At 39.2% G+C, this 17,994-nt stretch overlaps 1 protein-coding gene across 1 annotated transcript in view; it reads right to left on the reverse strand.

Moving 5' to 3' along the window:
• The window catches only part of RECK (reversion inducing cysteine rich protein with kazal motifs), a 67,360-nt gene that overhangs the window by 20,443 nt on the left and 28,923 nt on the right, over positions 1-17,994 (reverse strand). Inside the window, exons 7-13 of the mRNA XM_045780345.2 lie at positions 14,614-14,647; positions 12,328-12,525; positions 9,893-10,160; positions 7,579-7,758; positions 4,464-4,676; positions 2,883-3,019; positions 739-879 (exon numbers count right to left, since the gene is read on the reverse strand). Of these exons, the coding sequence (XP_045636301.2) occupies positions 739-879; positions 2,883-3,019; positions 4,464-4,676; positions 7,579-7,758; positions 9,893-10,160; positions 12,328-12,525; positions 14,614-14,647 (1,171 nt within the window). The remainder of the gene's footprint in view (positions 1-738; positions 880-2,882; positions 3,020-4,463; positions 4,677-7,578; positions 7,759-9,892; positions 10,161-12,327; positions 12,526-14,613; positions 14,648-17,994) is intronic.

A 17,994-nucleotide genomic window follows, 5' to 3' on the forward strand; every position in this document is an offset into this window, starting at 1 on the left:
GAAGCAGGCTCCCAGTGGAGGAGCCTGATGTGGGGCTCGATCCTAGAACGCGGGGATCACGCCCTGAGCCGAAGGCAGACGCTTAACCGCTGTGCCACCCAGGCGCCCCCAAGATATTTTTAAATGGTGATTTTAACATGACAAAGAAACACTTTCAATTGGAAAATAGATAAAAGGAAGCAAAACATTGCCACACTGTACTCTAGAGTGATGCGCAAAGACAGAAAGACATCAAAATGCAATTGGATAAACATTTCTTATTCAAGAGGCCTCCTGCATTAAAAAAAATCAGTCTTAAAATCATATGCATCTCAATAAAACATTAAGCTTATGGAGATAATTGCACATCCCGCTGAGTACGCCTTTTCTCCATATAACTAAAGGAAAGAAAAGAAAAAAACCCATGAACAACATGCAGTACACTTTCTCAAACATTACAACATGGAAGAGAATGTACAAAAAACTGGCTCAAGGTTTTCTTTTCTTCTGTTGTCAAGAACCCTGTAACTCTTTTGAGAATGTTTACAATCTAAATGATAACTGAAAATTACATTTGTCTTTGTCCTTTCCTGTCTATATAACTAAGATATGTTTATTGGGAAAACCTCAAATGTTACAGGAAAACATAACTTAGAAAGTAAAGTCCATTGTGAGCTCACTCCAAAGATAATCCCTATACAGAAATACCAGCAGCACAAACCCATACCCACCCCACACCCACGCCCATCTACTTCTTACCTTGAACACAAGAGTATGGAAGGCAGGGATCTCCAGACAGACACCCCTTCCGGTTTACCTCACAGAGCTCGTTAGTAGGGCAAGGATTTGGGTTACAGGGATGAGTGACCTCTTCTACAATGTTACCCAAAGTACTTGGCCCTGAAAAACCAAACACAGATCAATTTAACCAACCCAAAAAGGTAAGAGAAGTCTGTAAATTATCTGAATCAATTATGGCTAGAATAAATGGAGGGCGCATGAGCAGAGAGCGAGGACTGATTCTAGTAAACTACTAAAACACACAGATTCTCTGATCATTTGTGAATTTAGCATTAACCTCCACACATTCATTCACTTGTTTATTTACTGGGTATTACGATATGCTGGACAAGGTTCTGAGCACTGGAGATACAGTGGTGAACAAAACTGACAAATCCCTAATTCATTTGAGAAATAGACAATAAATAGACTGGGGGTATGTGTGTGCATGTGTGTCTCTGTGTGTATAAATAAATAAGTCACCTAATGATAAGTAATAAGTAGTATAAAGGGATGGAAAGTGACAAGTATACTTTGGGTAGGTGGTCAAATACGTGCTTATGCCTCAGAGGAATACCTTGGCACATTTTATCATAAACTATAATAATTCACTATGGTAAGATGGATCCCGTACCATGATTATATTTGTCAACTTATGAAATAATGACCCTAGAAGAGTCTCAGTATAAAGTGTATGTGATATTTAAAGAGAGTATTAAAATTCAAACAAAAACATTTAACTTTTTTCCTTCTACACATATATTTCACTGCTCCAATAGAGTCTAGGCTTACAACTACATTAGCTAGATTAGGCCAGACTCAGACTGTAGGGCTACTAAAGGTATAAGGGTTCTTGGAGTTCATCTTGCCCAGCCCAATCCTTTTATAAATACGGAAGCTGAGGCTGAAAGAGGTGATCTGTCCAAGGTCACAGAGGACTATACTCTAGTTTAATGCTCTTTTTCTTTTTTCTTTTCTTTTTTTTTTTTTTGCTCTACTGATCATAAAGGCTGAGGGACATAGTTTGTTGGCCTTGAGAAAATGTGGCTGATACCACTAGCTGCAAATCTAGCATCCACTCTTCCCTTCCTACTTACTAATAATAGTATGGCAATGGGCCCACAGCTAAAAAAATCATCTTTCTCAGTTTCCCTTACAGCTAGGGTGGTTTTCCCTTACACCAGGATATGGTGGCTGGAATTCCAGGAGCCATGTTGTGATAATAAAGTACCTGAAGTAACCCTGATGATGGAAGCCAAACACTAAGGACAGTGCAGAAAGCAAAGGGAGCCTGCACTCCGGATGGTGGAACCATGTAACAGCCCTGAACTATTTATTTCTGGGTTTTCCTTTCCTTTACCTGTTCTTCTATTATTTGCAGTAGAACTTAGTCCTATCTGACACAGGAAAACAAAGCAAGTAGGAGCAGAATCACGGGCTGCCTTTCCAGTCAGCTCGGGGGGCACTACCGCCCCCTGGCGGCAGCCCAGAGACGCGCTACCCCAACTACATGGGTGTGAGTTCTACTCGTCATCCCTTTGGTTTCCACCACACAGGGTCACCTCCTGCTGAGAAACTCAGCTCCAGGATCCCTCAATGAGATACCAACTTATTCTTCTAGCTCTTGGCTTAGCTTTTGGCAGGAATATTTTGGCAGAGACAAAAGTTCCATTTTCATGTACTAACCCAGACTGTCCTTCCTTACTCCCTGTTTGGTGGGTCAGCCTAAGCCAATGCCTGGCTCAGGTCCACTAACATTCTGAGGACAAAAAGCTGAAGATTCCCTGGGGAAATTCCACTTCCTGGTTAAATCATGGCAAGGGGACAGCAATGATATGGAGCTATTATCTAAGATACTTGCCCCAGATTCACTGCTTAGAATTCCTGACCGACAATAGTTCATCACTTCCTCAGACTGATAAGATAGTCACTTGGGCTTACGTATTTTAAGATGACAATTCTTTCCAGTGCCAAAAAGGCCAAGCAAATAAGATAAGAGTCTGCAATTGAGATAGTATCATTAAATCACACATTCTCAACAGATAGATGTTCATCCACAGCAAACATGAAGGGCAGAGGTGGGAGGGAGAAATATCGGAAATCTAAAAAAACAAAGTACTTACTGAGGTATGTATCCAAAGGTATACAATTCTCTAGGTCATCTGTAGGTGACAGAAGCTCACAAATACTTTCAGCTGTGTGGTCTTCAGGGAATTTGTTCTGGTCCCCACATTTCTTGAGAATCTCCACACAATCTGATCTTAAAAAGAAAAATACACACAAATTTAGGGTTCAGGGAACCTCCTCATGTTGACTAGTCAATATCAATCCTTTTTCTGAAGGCTTTCTAGAAGGTGAGTTTTCATAACAATATTTTACAATTGGGTAGGTCAGAGTATTGGCAAAAGAAAACAGGAGTCAGAGAAGACCTCAGGTTGCATAGTAGTAAGTAATGTATTACGCTAGCAAAGCATCCCTTTCTCTTACCTGAGATCAAAGGCCTTGCTCAAATTTCATACTCATACTGTTACTACCATCAGTGTGGCTTGTCCCTGTCTTTGAAAGGAAATTAAACTAGGCTAGTCTGATTTGCTCTTTGCAAAATCATACATCTTTTCTTTCAGGACCTTATGCTTACTTGCTTCTTCCTCCCTCCCTCCCCTTCTCTTTTAAAATATCTTTTTATTTATCAACATTAAGGTGTTTGGCCCATAACAACTGGAAAGTACACTACTTTAAAATTTTCTCCGTCTTCAAAAGGGATTTGACTCCTTTTCTGTAAGTTTTCATACTAAGAGTCTATAAATTTCCCACTGGTTGCCTCTTGTCACCCAAGTTACCCCTCATCTTTCCCCTCACTCAAGTCATCACCAAATCATGCCAAAGAATAGATCTGGACCCTGTTTAAGGTTGAAATTCTCTGTAATCAGTCATCAAGTGCCCAGCAGCACCAAGACACACACCAACAACTTAGGGGCTGGATATTAACTTGATTTTTAGAGAAGCTTTTTGGAAAAATAGATGCTTGAAGATCAGCTGGAATAGATTACTATGTGGCTAAAGCTGCTGGTTTCACCTAGGACAGCAGCTTTCATCTTTTCTTTATCCTAGATCTCTTAAGCTAACCATTCATAAAATGCTCACTAGAAATAGGCCCTAATGACTATATTCACTGACTCCCTCACACATTAAACATGTATGGAACATCTACTGTGTGTCAGGATTATGCTAATCCCTGAAGAGGAGAAAAAGAGGAAAGAGGAAACAAGAAAAAAAAAAGTCACAAAGAATAAACTCCTCAAGGAGAATGAAGTCTAACAGAATATAAGTACACAAATTAAAATATAAAAATAGAATTGAGTATTGAAGGCACTTGACAAAATGTTTCTGGAACTAAACTCCATAAAAGAAGTTCATAAAAAGGCCTATAGAAGTTTGTAGGAAGGATAAACTACTGTTAGCTGGAGAGATCTGGGAAGATTCCATGGGAATGACTGGCGTTTGAGAGAGGCTAAGAAAGATAGGCAGTGGGCAAGTGGAGATGGAAGAGTGTTTCAAGCAGAGGAGGAAAAAGTGAGAAAGAATTTGACATGTGGGGAAGAGGGGCAAAGGGAAGTGGTGAGAGAGAAAACTCTAAAGATAGGCTGTGTTCAGATCACGGTCTGAACCAAGACTGGAGAGTCATTACGCGGAAAGAAACTTACTTGCAAATAATACTTCCCCGGGATTTACTATGACAAGGTTTAATCTGCAGTGAACAAGCTACTGCTTTCCACATTTCTGGCTGGCACTTCTTAATGTCAAGAACAGGTATGTTGATAAATGGCATCTTTATGCTTCCTTTCTCCCACAGCTTCATGTCATTCATGGCTCCTTGATCTGACTGAGCATTACAACTCCTGAAAAGTTCTGTTGGCCTGAAAAGAAAAAAGGCCAGAAAGAATCAAGAGGCAAGTATTTTCTAGAGAGAAGTAATACGTAAGATCCTGACATACTAATGCAGTAGGAAAATCTGATTTTCTTTAAGAAGGTACATGTAACGCATCAAAGGATATCAGCTGTGAATGTATGGTGGCTATTTTGATGTCTTCTTTGGTGAAAGTTTTTTGCCCATTTTTTTTAAATTGGGGTGTTTGACTTTTTTTTTTTTTTTTTTAACAATTTTGTTTATTTGACAGAGAAAGAGAGAGTACAAGCACGGGGAGTAGCAGGCAGAGGCAGAGGGAGAAGCAAGCTCCCTGCTCAGCAAGAAGCCCGATGTGGGACTCGATCCCAGGACCCTGGGATCATGACCTGAGCTGAAGGCAGATGCTTAACCGACTGAGCCACCCAAGCGCCCCAAGGGTTGTTTGACTTTTTATTATGAGGTTATAGGAGTTATTTATAGATTTTGGTTACAAGTCCTTTGTGAAATGCGTGTGTGACTGTAAGTATGCACATGAGATACACTGAATATTTTCTCTCAAACTGTGGCCTGCCTTTCCAAATCTTAAATGGTGTCTTTCTGTGAATAAGTGTTTACTGTGGAACCCTAACTCATTAATTTTTTCTTTCATAATTGGTGCATTTTGTAAGTCTTTGGCTACACCAAGTTTGTCAAGATATTCTATGTTTTCTTCTAGAAACTTTATATTTTCAGCTTTTATGTTTTGTTCTGTGACCTATCTTAAATTAATTAATTAATTTTATTTATTTATCTATTGAGAGAGAGAACAGACAGGAGGCAGAGAGAAAGAAGGAGAGAGAATCTCAAACACACTCTGCACTGAGCATGCAGCCCGACCTGCGGCTCGATTCCAGCATCCTGCTATCATGACACTTAACTGACTGAGCCACCCCAGGTGCCCCTAATTTGTGTTGTAACTAGTCTTGAAATCAGATACGTTAAGTTCTCCAAATTTCTTTCTGGAGAACTTTTTTTTTTTTTTTTTAATTCTTTTAGCTATCCTAGGTCCTTTGTATTTTCATTTGAATTTCAGAATTAGTCTGGCAATTTCTATTTTAAAAAGCCTGTTGGGGGGCGACTGGGTGGCTCAGTCGTTAAAGCGTCTGCCTTTGGGTCAGGTCATGATCCCAGGGTCCTGGGGTCGAGCCCCGAGTCGGGCTCCCTGCTCAGCAGGAAGCCTGCTTCTCCCTCTCCCTCTGCTTGTGTCCCCTCTCTAGCTGTGTCTCTCTCTGTCAAATAAATAAAATCTTAAAAAAAATAAAAAATAAAGAAAATAAAAATAAAAAGCCTGTTGGGATTTTGATTGAGATTGCACTGAATCTAGAGATCAGTCTCAGGAGAATTAACATCCTAATAATATTGAGTCTTCTATTGCATGAACATGGTACCTCTCTCTGTTTATTCACTGTCTTTAATTTCTCTCTGCAAAGTTTTCTGGTTCTTAATATATAGTTCTTGCACCTCTTTGGTTAAATCTACCCTCAGTATCTCATGGTTTTTGATGTAATTGAGTAAATTTATATTTTAAAAATAAATTTCATTTTCCCATTGTTTGTTGCTAACATACAGAAATACAACTGGCTTTTCTATGTTAACCTTGTATACTGTCACTTTGTTAAATGTAAGGATTTATGGGGCGTTTGTTGCAGATTTGGGGGCATATCCTTTTGTGGTTCCCACCTTTCTGGGGTTTTCTACTCCTGCATCCAGCCACTCCAGCAGCCCTAAACTCTGATCTCTAATTCCTCAGCCCATGACTGCTGCTTTTTGCTTGAATTCTTTATGCCACGCAATGGAGCTGAGGGTGCCCATGAAGGAAAAACTGGGTAACTGTGGCCCCTCATGCAGTGCGGTTTCTATGTTTCATCAGATTTGGCCCTCCTGCTTTTGGTCACTCTCTAACACCTTCAAAACAATACTTTTTAAATATTTTGTACAGAGTTCATAATTGGTACTTACAGAAGTATTAGTCTGATACAAACTACTCCACTATCCCCAGAAGCCAGACTATGCATCCAAGTTTAACTTTAAACATTTCATAGATTTCAAATTCACTCAATCTCTAAACCAGGTCCTTACTGGCTAACACTCTATCACCAGCTGTAAAGATATCTCAATTTTCTTACTCGAAATAATACTCTGAATACCTTTTTAAAAAAATATTCTGAATACTTTAAAAAGAGTAGGATTTATGTTTGTTTGAACTTCTGTCTGGCCCAACTGAATGATTCTTTCCCTCTTTGCCCCCTTCATCTCCAGACTATAGCTCACAAAACCAGCCCCTTCTTGCTTAGAAACTCTCTCTCTGCCTTCTCTGATATGGTGTTCTCTTTGCTTCTGGATGCCTTTTTGTTTTCTTCACTGTTTGTTCAGCCATTCAGGTTTGGGCCCTTGTTTTTCTGACCATGCTTGATACCTCGAGAAAATATAAACAGGTAAGAAAATATTTTTGTATGAAATAGGGAACTCACTGAGTGGGACCTTCAGACTGGTTGAAGTAAACTTCGAAGTAAACTGTTCAAAAGAGGGCATTTGGTTGGCCAAATCGGTCACGGTGGTTTATTCTGCAATGAGTTGTTTCCAATGGTTGTGTAATAGAAGGAAGAGGGGAAGAATGGTAGACTGAAGGCAGAAAAGATTCTTTGAATTCTAGATGCTTTAAGTGTCTCTAGCCTAGAAGGGATTTTGTTATAGTGCTTCCTTTCCCAGAGGCAATTTACCGGATGGGTTATAGCATTTAAAGATGAAACCATAAAAAAATACTACTTCCTTTTAACTCTGAGTAAAAATCAGAGTAAAGTGGTCTTTTCACTTATTTAAAAACAAGATAATGATAAAATACTTCCATTTCATGTACAATAGTTTGCTCCTACCTGTTGTTAAAATTAGTACAGTAAGTAAGATTTCTACAGCCCAACTGGCAAGGCTCCCGAACATCTGCTAAACAGGTCAACATGGACACTTCCACTGGATTATATTCACAAAAGCGATCAAACTCTTGCCAACTCTGTGTATTGCCCCAGCTCATGCTATAAAGCTTAGTGCACAGTTCTCTGAAACAAAGGCACAAATGCAGAAACACAGATGAGCCAAATGAATAATTTGATTCACATAAAACTCAAATTCTATGAACTATACTTTAGAATATAAATAAGAAAAAAGTGCAAAAACCAAAAGACTAAAATTTATCTCCTAGAATTTAGAGCCATAAACAGTGTAACTGTTCCACGAAAATGTTAGCCTTCTTTTATCATCCATCTCTTTTCTTTGCCCCATGACTGCTACAAAGCTCAGTGCTAAATGTGATGTTTAATTACAGTGTTTGTACCTCCTTATTCTTGGCCCAATTATTTCTTCTATATTTCTGATCTCTCTTTTACCTTTACGTAAAGTAAGGTAAGGCATATGGTTTTGCCTCCACAAAGATAGATTCCCCTATATTTATATTTCAATCACAGGAGATGAAACTGTGACATGGTCCTCAGATTTTGCAGACTTAGGGTTCACTAGTTTCTCCCTGAAAAATGATCCCAATCCACTTATATTCCTTAAGACAGGCCAAGGTAGTCTACGTGTAAAAGCTTATGAATTCCAAGGCTTCTATATACTATTGTAGTTAATATATGACAATCTTATTCGTAGTACTCAATGATTACAAAGCAACTTGCATCTAACTAACATAATATCAGTACCATTTCCAAAGTGCCTTCACATTAGTTTAATTTTTAAAATTTATAAAAGTAATAAAAATGTAAAAAAAACATAATACATGTAATATAAAATATAATACCACGAAAATATGCAAAGTCACAAGTAAAAATTCTCCACTCCTGCCACATTTTATGTGACTTTCATAATTAACCCTATGAGGAGGATGTTTTTACTTTTATAATTTTGCTCATTTACTCTACTGATGTTTACTGAGTGCCTGCTTCGTGTTAGACCTTGTTCAAGGCACTGGATGTGCAGCAGGAAATAAGAGAGACAAGGTCCCTGCTCTCCATGGAGCTTATACATCATAGAGATGAGGAAGTCGCGAATGAGTTAAATTAGGTACTTTGAGCTGGAAACCAGTCCTTTCTCTAGTCCTTAACTTTCTCTATGGCCTTGGACAGACTGTTCAATAACATCTCAGAGTTAGTTTTCTATATATAAGCAGGAATTATAGAAACCGACACCAATCATAAGATGGAAGTAAACCATAAAACCTTACATCAAGGTAAAGTAGGGCAAAGTGTTTCTTAGTGAAGTTCTTGTAGGACGACACAGCGATTCTAATCTCTGGTGACTATACAGCATAAATACTTGTAAGGACATTCAAAGAATTACTCAGCATCCCACCCATAAATACATTTAATTCCTATCAGCAAATTTCCTTAATTACAGGACCAACTTAACTTCTCTTCAAGGTCTTCTGTTAATTTTCTTTGGATATTTTCCAGGGTTTTTTTTGTGTTTTTTTTGTTTTGTTTTTTGTTTTTGTATCTTTGGTAAAACTGAGTTATCTAGGCACAATTTTTGTTAAAGTTCCATTCAATTTAGAAACTACAGGAAAAACTGTTGCACTCCTGGTAGGTGGTATTTCAGAATGTTCTAGTAATACATGGTCTATTTTCACCTAAAATATCCCGAATAAAGCAAACTTCTATTTCACCTATGGTCTACCATGACCTTGGATATCTCCATTTATTCTTGTCTCTAGATTGTTTCTTCCATCTTATATTTGTATTATTTTATCCCTAACTGTATCATCCAAACGAATCCAACACACTGCTATCTAACTTTGGGTGTAAGTGCCAACCCAGATCATTCACCAAAAGGTCAGTTACTGTTCAAAGTCTCATAATTAAACAAAGAGAATATCCCTTAGATGTCACTTCAAAGCATCTTCTGAACTGTAAGCTTACTTAAGGTAGAATCCATGTTGCATCATCTTTAAATATTTATTGCCCTGCCAGTGTTAATCCTCTATACCCCAAAACACAGTTCTTTTAGCAATGTTCAAAAACAATGTCTTATATACACATGACGCTCAATTAATATTTGCTGGATGAAAGAAAGATTTTATATCTTCTAAACTCTTAAGTCTACGCAATGCAAAAATATGACGTACACTTGCTAGACTTAAAATCACTAATTAAAATGCTATTTTCTACTGGTTTTAATAAAGGAAAACGAGATACTAACCTACATGTTGAAGTGTTTGCTTTAGAACAACAATGCAATTTAGCTCCATCAAGGCCCGTAGAGGGAGGAGGGTGTAGAGTGACTCCAGGGTGAACAGACTGTGAGCTTTCAAGAAAACACTGCCAGAGAGGATCCTGAGGCAGAGGCTGGGTTTTACAACCCTCGATGAGGCCATCAACGATCTCCATTTCTGTTTTCTTAGACATCAGAATTCTCTTGCAGGCATTTTGGCAAGCATGGTCTTCAGCTCTGTCACAGCAATATAAACCTACGTTTTTAGAATATATGTGGCTTAATTAGCTGATTTTATGTCACGCGCTGCTCAGAACAGAAGAACATGGTGGTGTACTGGAAACACTACTACTCAGTCATATGTCAGGATCTGTAGTACAGACAGCCTACCAAATTCTCTCTCCATTACTTTGCAGTATAGCAAGTAACTGAAGAGCTAAAGGTGGACAAGGTATCTATTACCAGAATTTACCACTGTCTCCAAACATGGGATCTTAGGCACCAATCCTACATAAATGAGAGGTCATCTCGTCCTACACCTAAGAAGTCCTTACATGGAAACTATCGTATGTTCCTGGAAAAGATATTACAGAGCAAACTGGAATTATTTCATGCTAGAAACAACTGCCTAAAAGGGACTGGTTCTTGACAGAATGAAAGAGATGACTAATTTCAATAGCAAAACCCACAAAAATCATATTCCATCACATTCTGGCATATAAAGCTTTTATATATCTGTGCAAGTTAATTAAGTTGTAATTTATTTTTTAAAGGTTTTTTTAATTCATTTTAGAGGGAGAGAACACTCGAGCAAGAACACGAGCAGTGGGGAGGGTCAGAGGGAGAAGAAGAAGAAGCAGATTCTCTGCTGAGCAGGGTGCCCGGCATAGGACTTGATCCCAGAAGCCTGGGATCATGACCCGAGCCAAAGGCAGACACTTAACCTATTGAGCCACCCACTTAGGCACCTCTCTAAGTTGGAATTTAAATAATACAATAGCAAACTCTGACAAGATATCAGGTTGCTTCTGCTTTTAAAATGAATGAAGGTTGGGGTGCCTGGGTGGTGCCATCGGTTAAGCATCAGACTCTTGGTTTTGGCTCAGGTAGTGATGTCAGGGTTGTGAGATCAAGCCCGCATGGGGCTCCACGCTCAGTGGGGAGTCTGCTTATGATTCTTTCCCTCTGCCTCTGTCCCTCCCCACCATGCATGTGCATGCTCTCTCTCTAAAATAAATAAATTTAAAAAAATGAATACAAGTTATTTGTGGCAAATGCTTCATCCTCTGATTTTCATCATACAGCCACACCACAGAACGTTATAAGCACTGGAGTTCTGCTTTAGATGCTGGACAAAGAAGGCACGTATCACTGCCTCTGAGTTTATAAAACAAGTCTTTCAGTATCCCAGTGTAAATTGAAACATTGGCATTGGCTTATAAATCTTGTGTTTTGTCAGTTTGGTTAATTATCAATTGTTTAAAGTTTGTTCACTTCTAAGTGAAAAAAATGGATTACAGGTTGTACAAAGCTGAGACTCTGAAGACTCGATAGGTGCAGTTCCATGAGGAGGCCGATATTCAAAAGTATCGGGATCTCTGCTCATTTTCATGATGCCTTTATTATAAAAGTTGTAACTGTTCATGATAAAAACACAAAATGGAACAGGTATATAACTAAAAATGTATCGTACTGTACAGTTAGTTCTGAAACTTGACTTTTTTGCTTACTATATCTTGGGCTTCTTTCCATGTAAACATACTTTTTTATGTTGGTTATAAAGTATTGTTATTATACAGATATAGAATTTATTCCATCAACTTTAATCAATATCCTATCGATGGGTATTTGGGTTATTTCTAATTATTCTCCATTATCATCAGTGTTGCAGCAAACATCCTTTACATGTGTACATATATTTTTGCAAATTTATGAGTCTTCTTGAAAGATAAATTCTGAGAAATGGAATTGCTAGATTAAAAGGTATGATCATTTGAAATTCTCATAGTCATTACCCAACTTCCCTTCAAAATATCCATACCAATGAATTCTCCCATCCCCGGAACAAAGAGTGCCTGCTTCCTCATACCCTTGACAGCTGTACCTTTCTTGGCACCTTTCAGCAGTGATAATAATATCCAATCTGGCAAATCTAAACACCAAAGGAACTCTGGTGTTTCCCAAATGACTGAGACTGCAGATATCTACAAGAATTTACTTCCTTTTTTTTTAAGTAGGCACCACACCCAGTGTGGAACCCAATGCAGTGCTTGAACTCATGACTCTGAGATCAAGACCTGAGCTGAGATCAAGAGTCAGACGTTTAACCGACTGACCCACCCAGGCGCCCCAAGAATTTACTTCCTTTTTACAAATGATTTTACCAAAGATTGAAATGAAAGGAATATGTCCATTTTACTTACTATCTGTTGGGTTCCTCATTGGATAAGATTGGGTATAATTGTTCACACAGTGTATTAACTGTGGGCTAATAGAGGCACAATAATTTTCCACCGCTTTGATCTGAGATGGACCAGGAGAAGAGTCTGTTCGAAAGATGGCTTGACAGTATTCTCGGCAGTTTGTGTGATGGCCTGCATAACTGCAACAAACTGAGCCCACTATGGGGGAGAAAAGGAGATGGTATTGAAATAGAAATAGCCATTTGCTAACAAATCATCATGATATTGGTAGAACAATATGTACCTTTTTGAATTTGAGAAACAAAGCCATGCCACAGAAGACAAGTACTTTAAATCAGCACTGCTGTAGGCATAAGCCAAGAGGACATTCAGGTGCTCACTGATGTAAGAGAGTCGTTATTTGTCAATGTCTGTCTAGCACGGTGATTCTCAGCAGGAGCAGTACGACCCCTCTGGGAGATTCTGGAGGCATGTGGAAGTGTTTCCGGTTTTCACAATGACTTGGGGACTACTGTTGGCATTTAGTGCATGGGGTCGGTGTTGTTAACTGCTCTGCAACGTAAGGGCAGTCTCACACAACCAGAACGGTCTCCCAAAATGCCAATACTGCCCATGCTGACACCCACTGGAACAGCTTCTTTCCATGTTAGATTTGTGGAGATTTACAAACCAAGCAAGGCAAACAAGAGCAAAATAAAACCAAACCTTAAATGCTTCCCATTTATAAAATAGGACCAGTAAAAACTGAGAGATACCAGGCTCATTTCATAAATTTGACAGTTATATAACTGTGTACCTTGAAAATAAATCTCAAAAGTTCTATTCCGTTTGAACATCTCTAATAACATGTCTAATCTGAAATAGTCTTTACCTCACAACTGAGATGACCTGCTTTAATACTGAAAAGTAAAACCCACATTTGAAATACCTTTTTTGCTTTGCGTATTTTTAGAAATCAAGGGGGACCATCTCAGGTACCTGGGGGAAGCCAGATGAGTGGCTGGGGGTGCAGATGTGGGATTTTACTGGGGAAGCGGAAGAGACCCACACAGGAGAGGTTAGAGGGTCTGTGGGAGGCTGAAGGGAACCCAGGTGGAGGTATGGCAGGAAACTGGTAAGAGAAAGGCAGGTAGGAAATTAATTATTAGAGGTTATGGAAGAACTAGAATCAGGTTTCTTGTGAATTCCACTACCCAAGGAATGAGCAGGGAATTCAGGCAACTTCCAGAAACAGTGACAAGGATAAAATTATAGACAAATTAAACTAGGACTGAACTGACGCAGGATAGGTCTGTTTCCTATACCAGGAAACTGTGTCACACTTACTGTGCCACCTGTTTTTAACTTACAGTTACTACACTGTGCTCATTGCTGAACTGTTCAATTTCAACACAAAGAATAATTAATGGCTACATTTATCACCATTAACCTTAGGATAAACTGAGGGTGGGGGTGGGGAATACTGAGGACAGAAGAGACAAGGAGAAAAAGCCAAGGACACCCATCTTCTGATTCCTCCATTAGGCTGGCTTCCTCACCAGTGTGGGAGGACAGAGATTATTGTGAGAACATCTTGGAAATTGTGAATTAAGCCCTAATTAGAGAAGGTTAGAAGATAAAGTATAGCCAGCTAATGTTTCTTATCATACTTTGATACACTGAACTGCCAAGCTAACCCAAACAACACTTCTGTTCCTCAGCTGTGTTTTCCTAGCTACAACTGCTCTCACTATCCCTTCACCTGGGATGCCCTTCCTCCCATCTCCACTGTTCATATCTTGTCCATCCTTCAAGGCCCAGCTCAGCTACCAACTCCACGAAGCCACCTCTAATCACCCCTGCAGGATGTGATCCCTCCTTCCTCTGAGCTCCCACATCACTTATCAGTGACACTATCTCATATCCTGTGTCTGTCTCCACAGAGCAAGTAGGCAGTAAATGTCTGCTGAACTGAAAGGCAGTCCTTGGGAAGTGCTACATTGTATCACCTGGGAATGCTTGATTTCTGCAAGTAGTCCTATTTACTCAAGTAGAACATGATCTTCCTATCTAACAGTAGTATCTGCTTTGTAAATCTGCAGCTAAGACATAGCAACTGTCATAATTCATGAATAGCCTAAACACCACCAAGGAAATCTTATCAGAATCCTGCTGGGCCTTAAGGCAGCTTACTAACAGCCCATGTCATAATGCCAGGTCTTGGCAATACTTGCAACAGCTAAATCGTATTCTGTAAACTGTGTTTTTTCTTTGGTCTGCTCATATAACCATTGGCAATATACTTACTTTCATTTCTGCTAATGCAACTGAAAAGAGCATTCTGTAAATTAAAGAAAAACAAACAAGTTAACCACCAGGCAGAATTTCTAATTTTATTCCACTTTATGTTTACATGGAAATCAGAATATCAAGCTATTTAAGTCTTCTCTAAATCCAAGGATGAAGACAAAGAAGCTGAGATGACACCCTGGTGAAAAGGGAAACCATCTTCTAACACAATTATTGGGGGGGTCAAGATTGTCATCCTGAACCATAAGATGATCATGTTACAGCAAACCAAAGCTGTACCTGTGTGTGTATGTGGGGTACCGTACAATGTATTAACCTCAATTACCTCTTGCAGTACATAAAAGAGCTCCCAGAAGATTATATAATAAAAGGCATTTAGGGAAATAGAGATTTCATGTAATCACCGCATTTTAGAGTTGAAAGGTCCTTAGAGATCATCTCTAATTGTTCTCAAATATTGCTATAATCACCTGGGCTTCCTAGGCCTTACCCTACAGAATCAGAATCTGGAAATGAACCACAGAAATCTACATATTAAACAAGGCTTCAAAGATAATTCTTATGTAATTGTTGAATCACTATATTGTATTCCTGAAACTAATACAACACTGTATATTAACTATACTGGAATTAAAATAAAAATAATAAGATGATTCCTATGTAACCACCCTGGGAAGTTGGGGAATCTCTACCATTTTAAAGATGAACGAACTCTTTCCTCAGCAGGGGGGAGTCTGCCCCAGGTCACAGAGCAAGTCAAAAGCAGAGCCTGAGACTAGAATTAGTATTTTGAGCTCTTAGATCACTGTTCAGAAAATATCACACTGTGTTAAAGTCACTGCAAAGAAAATAAGAGGCAAAATAAGACAAAACCAAAAAATTTCCTGTTCAAAGCCACCTGGATATTCAGGGCTTGTCAGCTATGATTAATATCCCTTACAATTGGAAGAGAACGAATTCCTCAAAGAAATAATATGGGCATAAATAAAAGGAGGATGGAAATCAAGTGCTCTTATAGTTGAATAGAGATGACTTTGGCTTTTAGTTGTAGCTAAATCACAAGCCAGCTCTGTGATCTGGACTTTTGAAGGACCAGCTTTACTGACATTTAAAATCTACCTTCAAGGATCCACCTGCGTAGTTGTGTGAAGAAGCTACGCTGCATTCATTTTCTCCACTAAATAATATTCTACTGTAGAAATAAACCATACTTGATTTATCCATTTAAAGCAAAACAAAACAAAAAACCCAGACTTGATAGATAAGGGCTAATGAATTCATCCAGTATGAATTCTTTCTGCTAGACATCTCCTGAAGTGACAGGAGGAGTGAAAAGCAAATATTTTTGGCGTTAATGATCTTCTCTAGATCTCTCTTCGTCCATGTTTCTTTAACTTTTTACCTACCTGTTATAGATAGCCATCTATTTGGGTTCGGTGGTTTTAGGAACACTTTCCATAAAATGATCTAAATCAATATTAAAACGCAATCTACTGGGGCACTGGGTGGCTCAGTCAGTTAAGCGTCCAACTCTGGATTTCAGCTCAGGTCATGATCTCAGGGTTGGGAGATCGAGCCTCGAGTTGGGCTCCATGCTGGGTGTGGAGCCTGCTTAGGATTCTCTCTCTCCCTCTATGTCTGCCCCTATCCTCACCCGCCCACCCCGATCCCTCTCTCACTCTCTCTCAAAAAAATAAAATAAAATGAAAAGTAATCTACTACTAACTTTCCAGCCCCCTTTGATTCTCATTCTCTTTCTTTTTCTAATAAACTGACTGTTCTTTGGGGCTTGGCTTTTTTGTACCTGAAGGAATGTGTTTATTATCTCGGTGGCCATCCTGGGTCAAATGGCCTGATTTCCGGTTTTGATAGTCTTCCTACTCATACAAGTCTCCAGAGCCGTGGTTCTCAACTGGAGGTGATGTGCTCCCCAGGGGACATCTGGTATGGAGGAGGAGTGTGGGTGCTACTGACATCTAATAGGTAGAAGAGTCCAGAGATGCTGCTAAACGTCCTATAGCGCACATGGCAGCTCCTCCACAACGGACAACAGGCCAAAATATCAGGAGTGCCAAGGTCCAGAAACCCTGTTCTAGAAACTTACAAATTTGTTCAAGCTGTATTTTTAGAAATTTGACCTTACAAATAAAAGAAATATTCTGAATTGGCCTGGTGGGTCACTTAGCTTCAGGGAGAGATACTAAAGGACACAAAACCAGAAAAATGTTAGAGATCATCTAATTCAATGCCTTATTCAACCAAAGCCAGAGACGGAGGCCTAAAAAGGAGAAATGCTTAGAACTCCAGCCGTCACCTACACGTGGACTGGCAAACTATGGCACACGGCTAAATCTTGCCTGCTGCCTGTTTTTGTAAATAAAGTTTTATTGGAACAGTTGTTGACATACTGTATATGGCTACTTCATATTACAATGGTAGAGTTGAGTAGACAGAGGCCATATAAACTGCAAGCCTAAAATAATCGCTATCCAACCATTTAGAGAAAAAGTCTGTCAACCCCTGAGGCAGAAGGAGGGCAAACTGTCTCCCTCGATGTCACACCCACAGTTCAGAAATATTCCTTAAGCACTTCTGATTTTCTCTTAATGCTCACTGATAGACCTTTTGTGGATAGGTTTACCTTAATTTAGTGAACTAAAAACATTTATATTTCCATATAGCAGTACCTCTAGTATTAATAAATACCATTTTTACATCTCTATTTTTACCTTTATTAATTTTAAGGTTTTAAAGAATGGTCCTTCATTCAAGTATATCCGTATTTGATAAATTTATCAATTCTCTCTTGCTTACTTTATACTCACCAGGATTTCAAACTCTGATCATGTCCCCTTCCCCTCTTTGATAAAGGATTCTTAACCTGAAGTAACTATAAGTAGGCATAAACTATACCTTAGGTAACTATATCTAATGTATAAAATATAGGTAACTCTACCTTTTCACCGCTTAAACTGTTGCTGATTAGTTTGACAGGATTTAAGACATACACATAATCACGGATGCCTGGGTGGCTCAGTAGGTTAAGCATCTGCCTTCGGCTCAGATCATGATCCCAGGGTTCTGGGATCGAGTCCTGCATTGGGCTCCTTGCTCAGTGGAGAGCCTGCTTCTCCCTCTGCCTGCTCTGCCTGCCATTCTCCCTGCTTGTGTGCTCTCTCTCTGACAAATGGGTGAATAAAATCTTAAAAAAAAAAAGACATACACATAATCAGTTACACCATTAACTTATAATTTCTTCATTTCTTAAGACATTTAAGTCTTAGGGGCGCCTGGGTGGCACAGAGGTTAAGCGTCTGCCTTCGGCTCAGAGCGTGATCCCGGCGTTATGGGATCAAGCCCCACATCAGGCTCCTCTGC

The sequence above is a fragment of the Ursus americanus genome, chromosome 18 (assembly GCF_024610735.1).
Source record: "Ursus americanus isolate L20-20 chromosome 18, mUrsAme1.1.p, whole genome shotgun sequence".
NCBI classification, from domain to species: Eukaryota; Metazoa; Chordata; class Mammalia; order Carnivora; family Ursidae; genus Ursus; species Ursus americanus.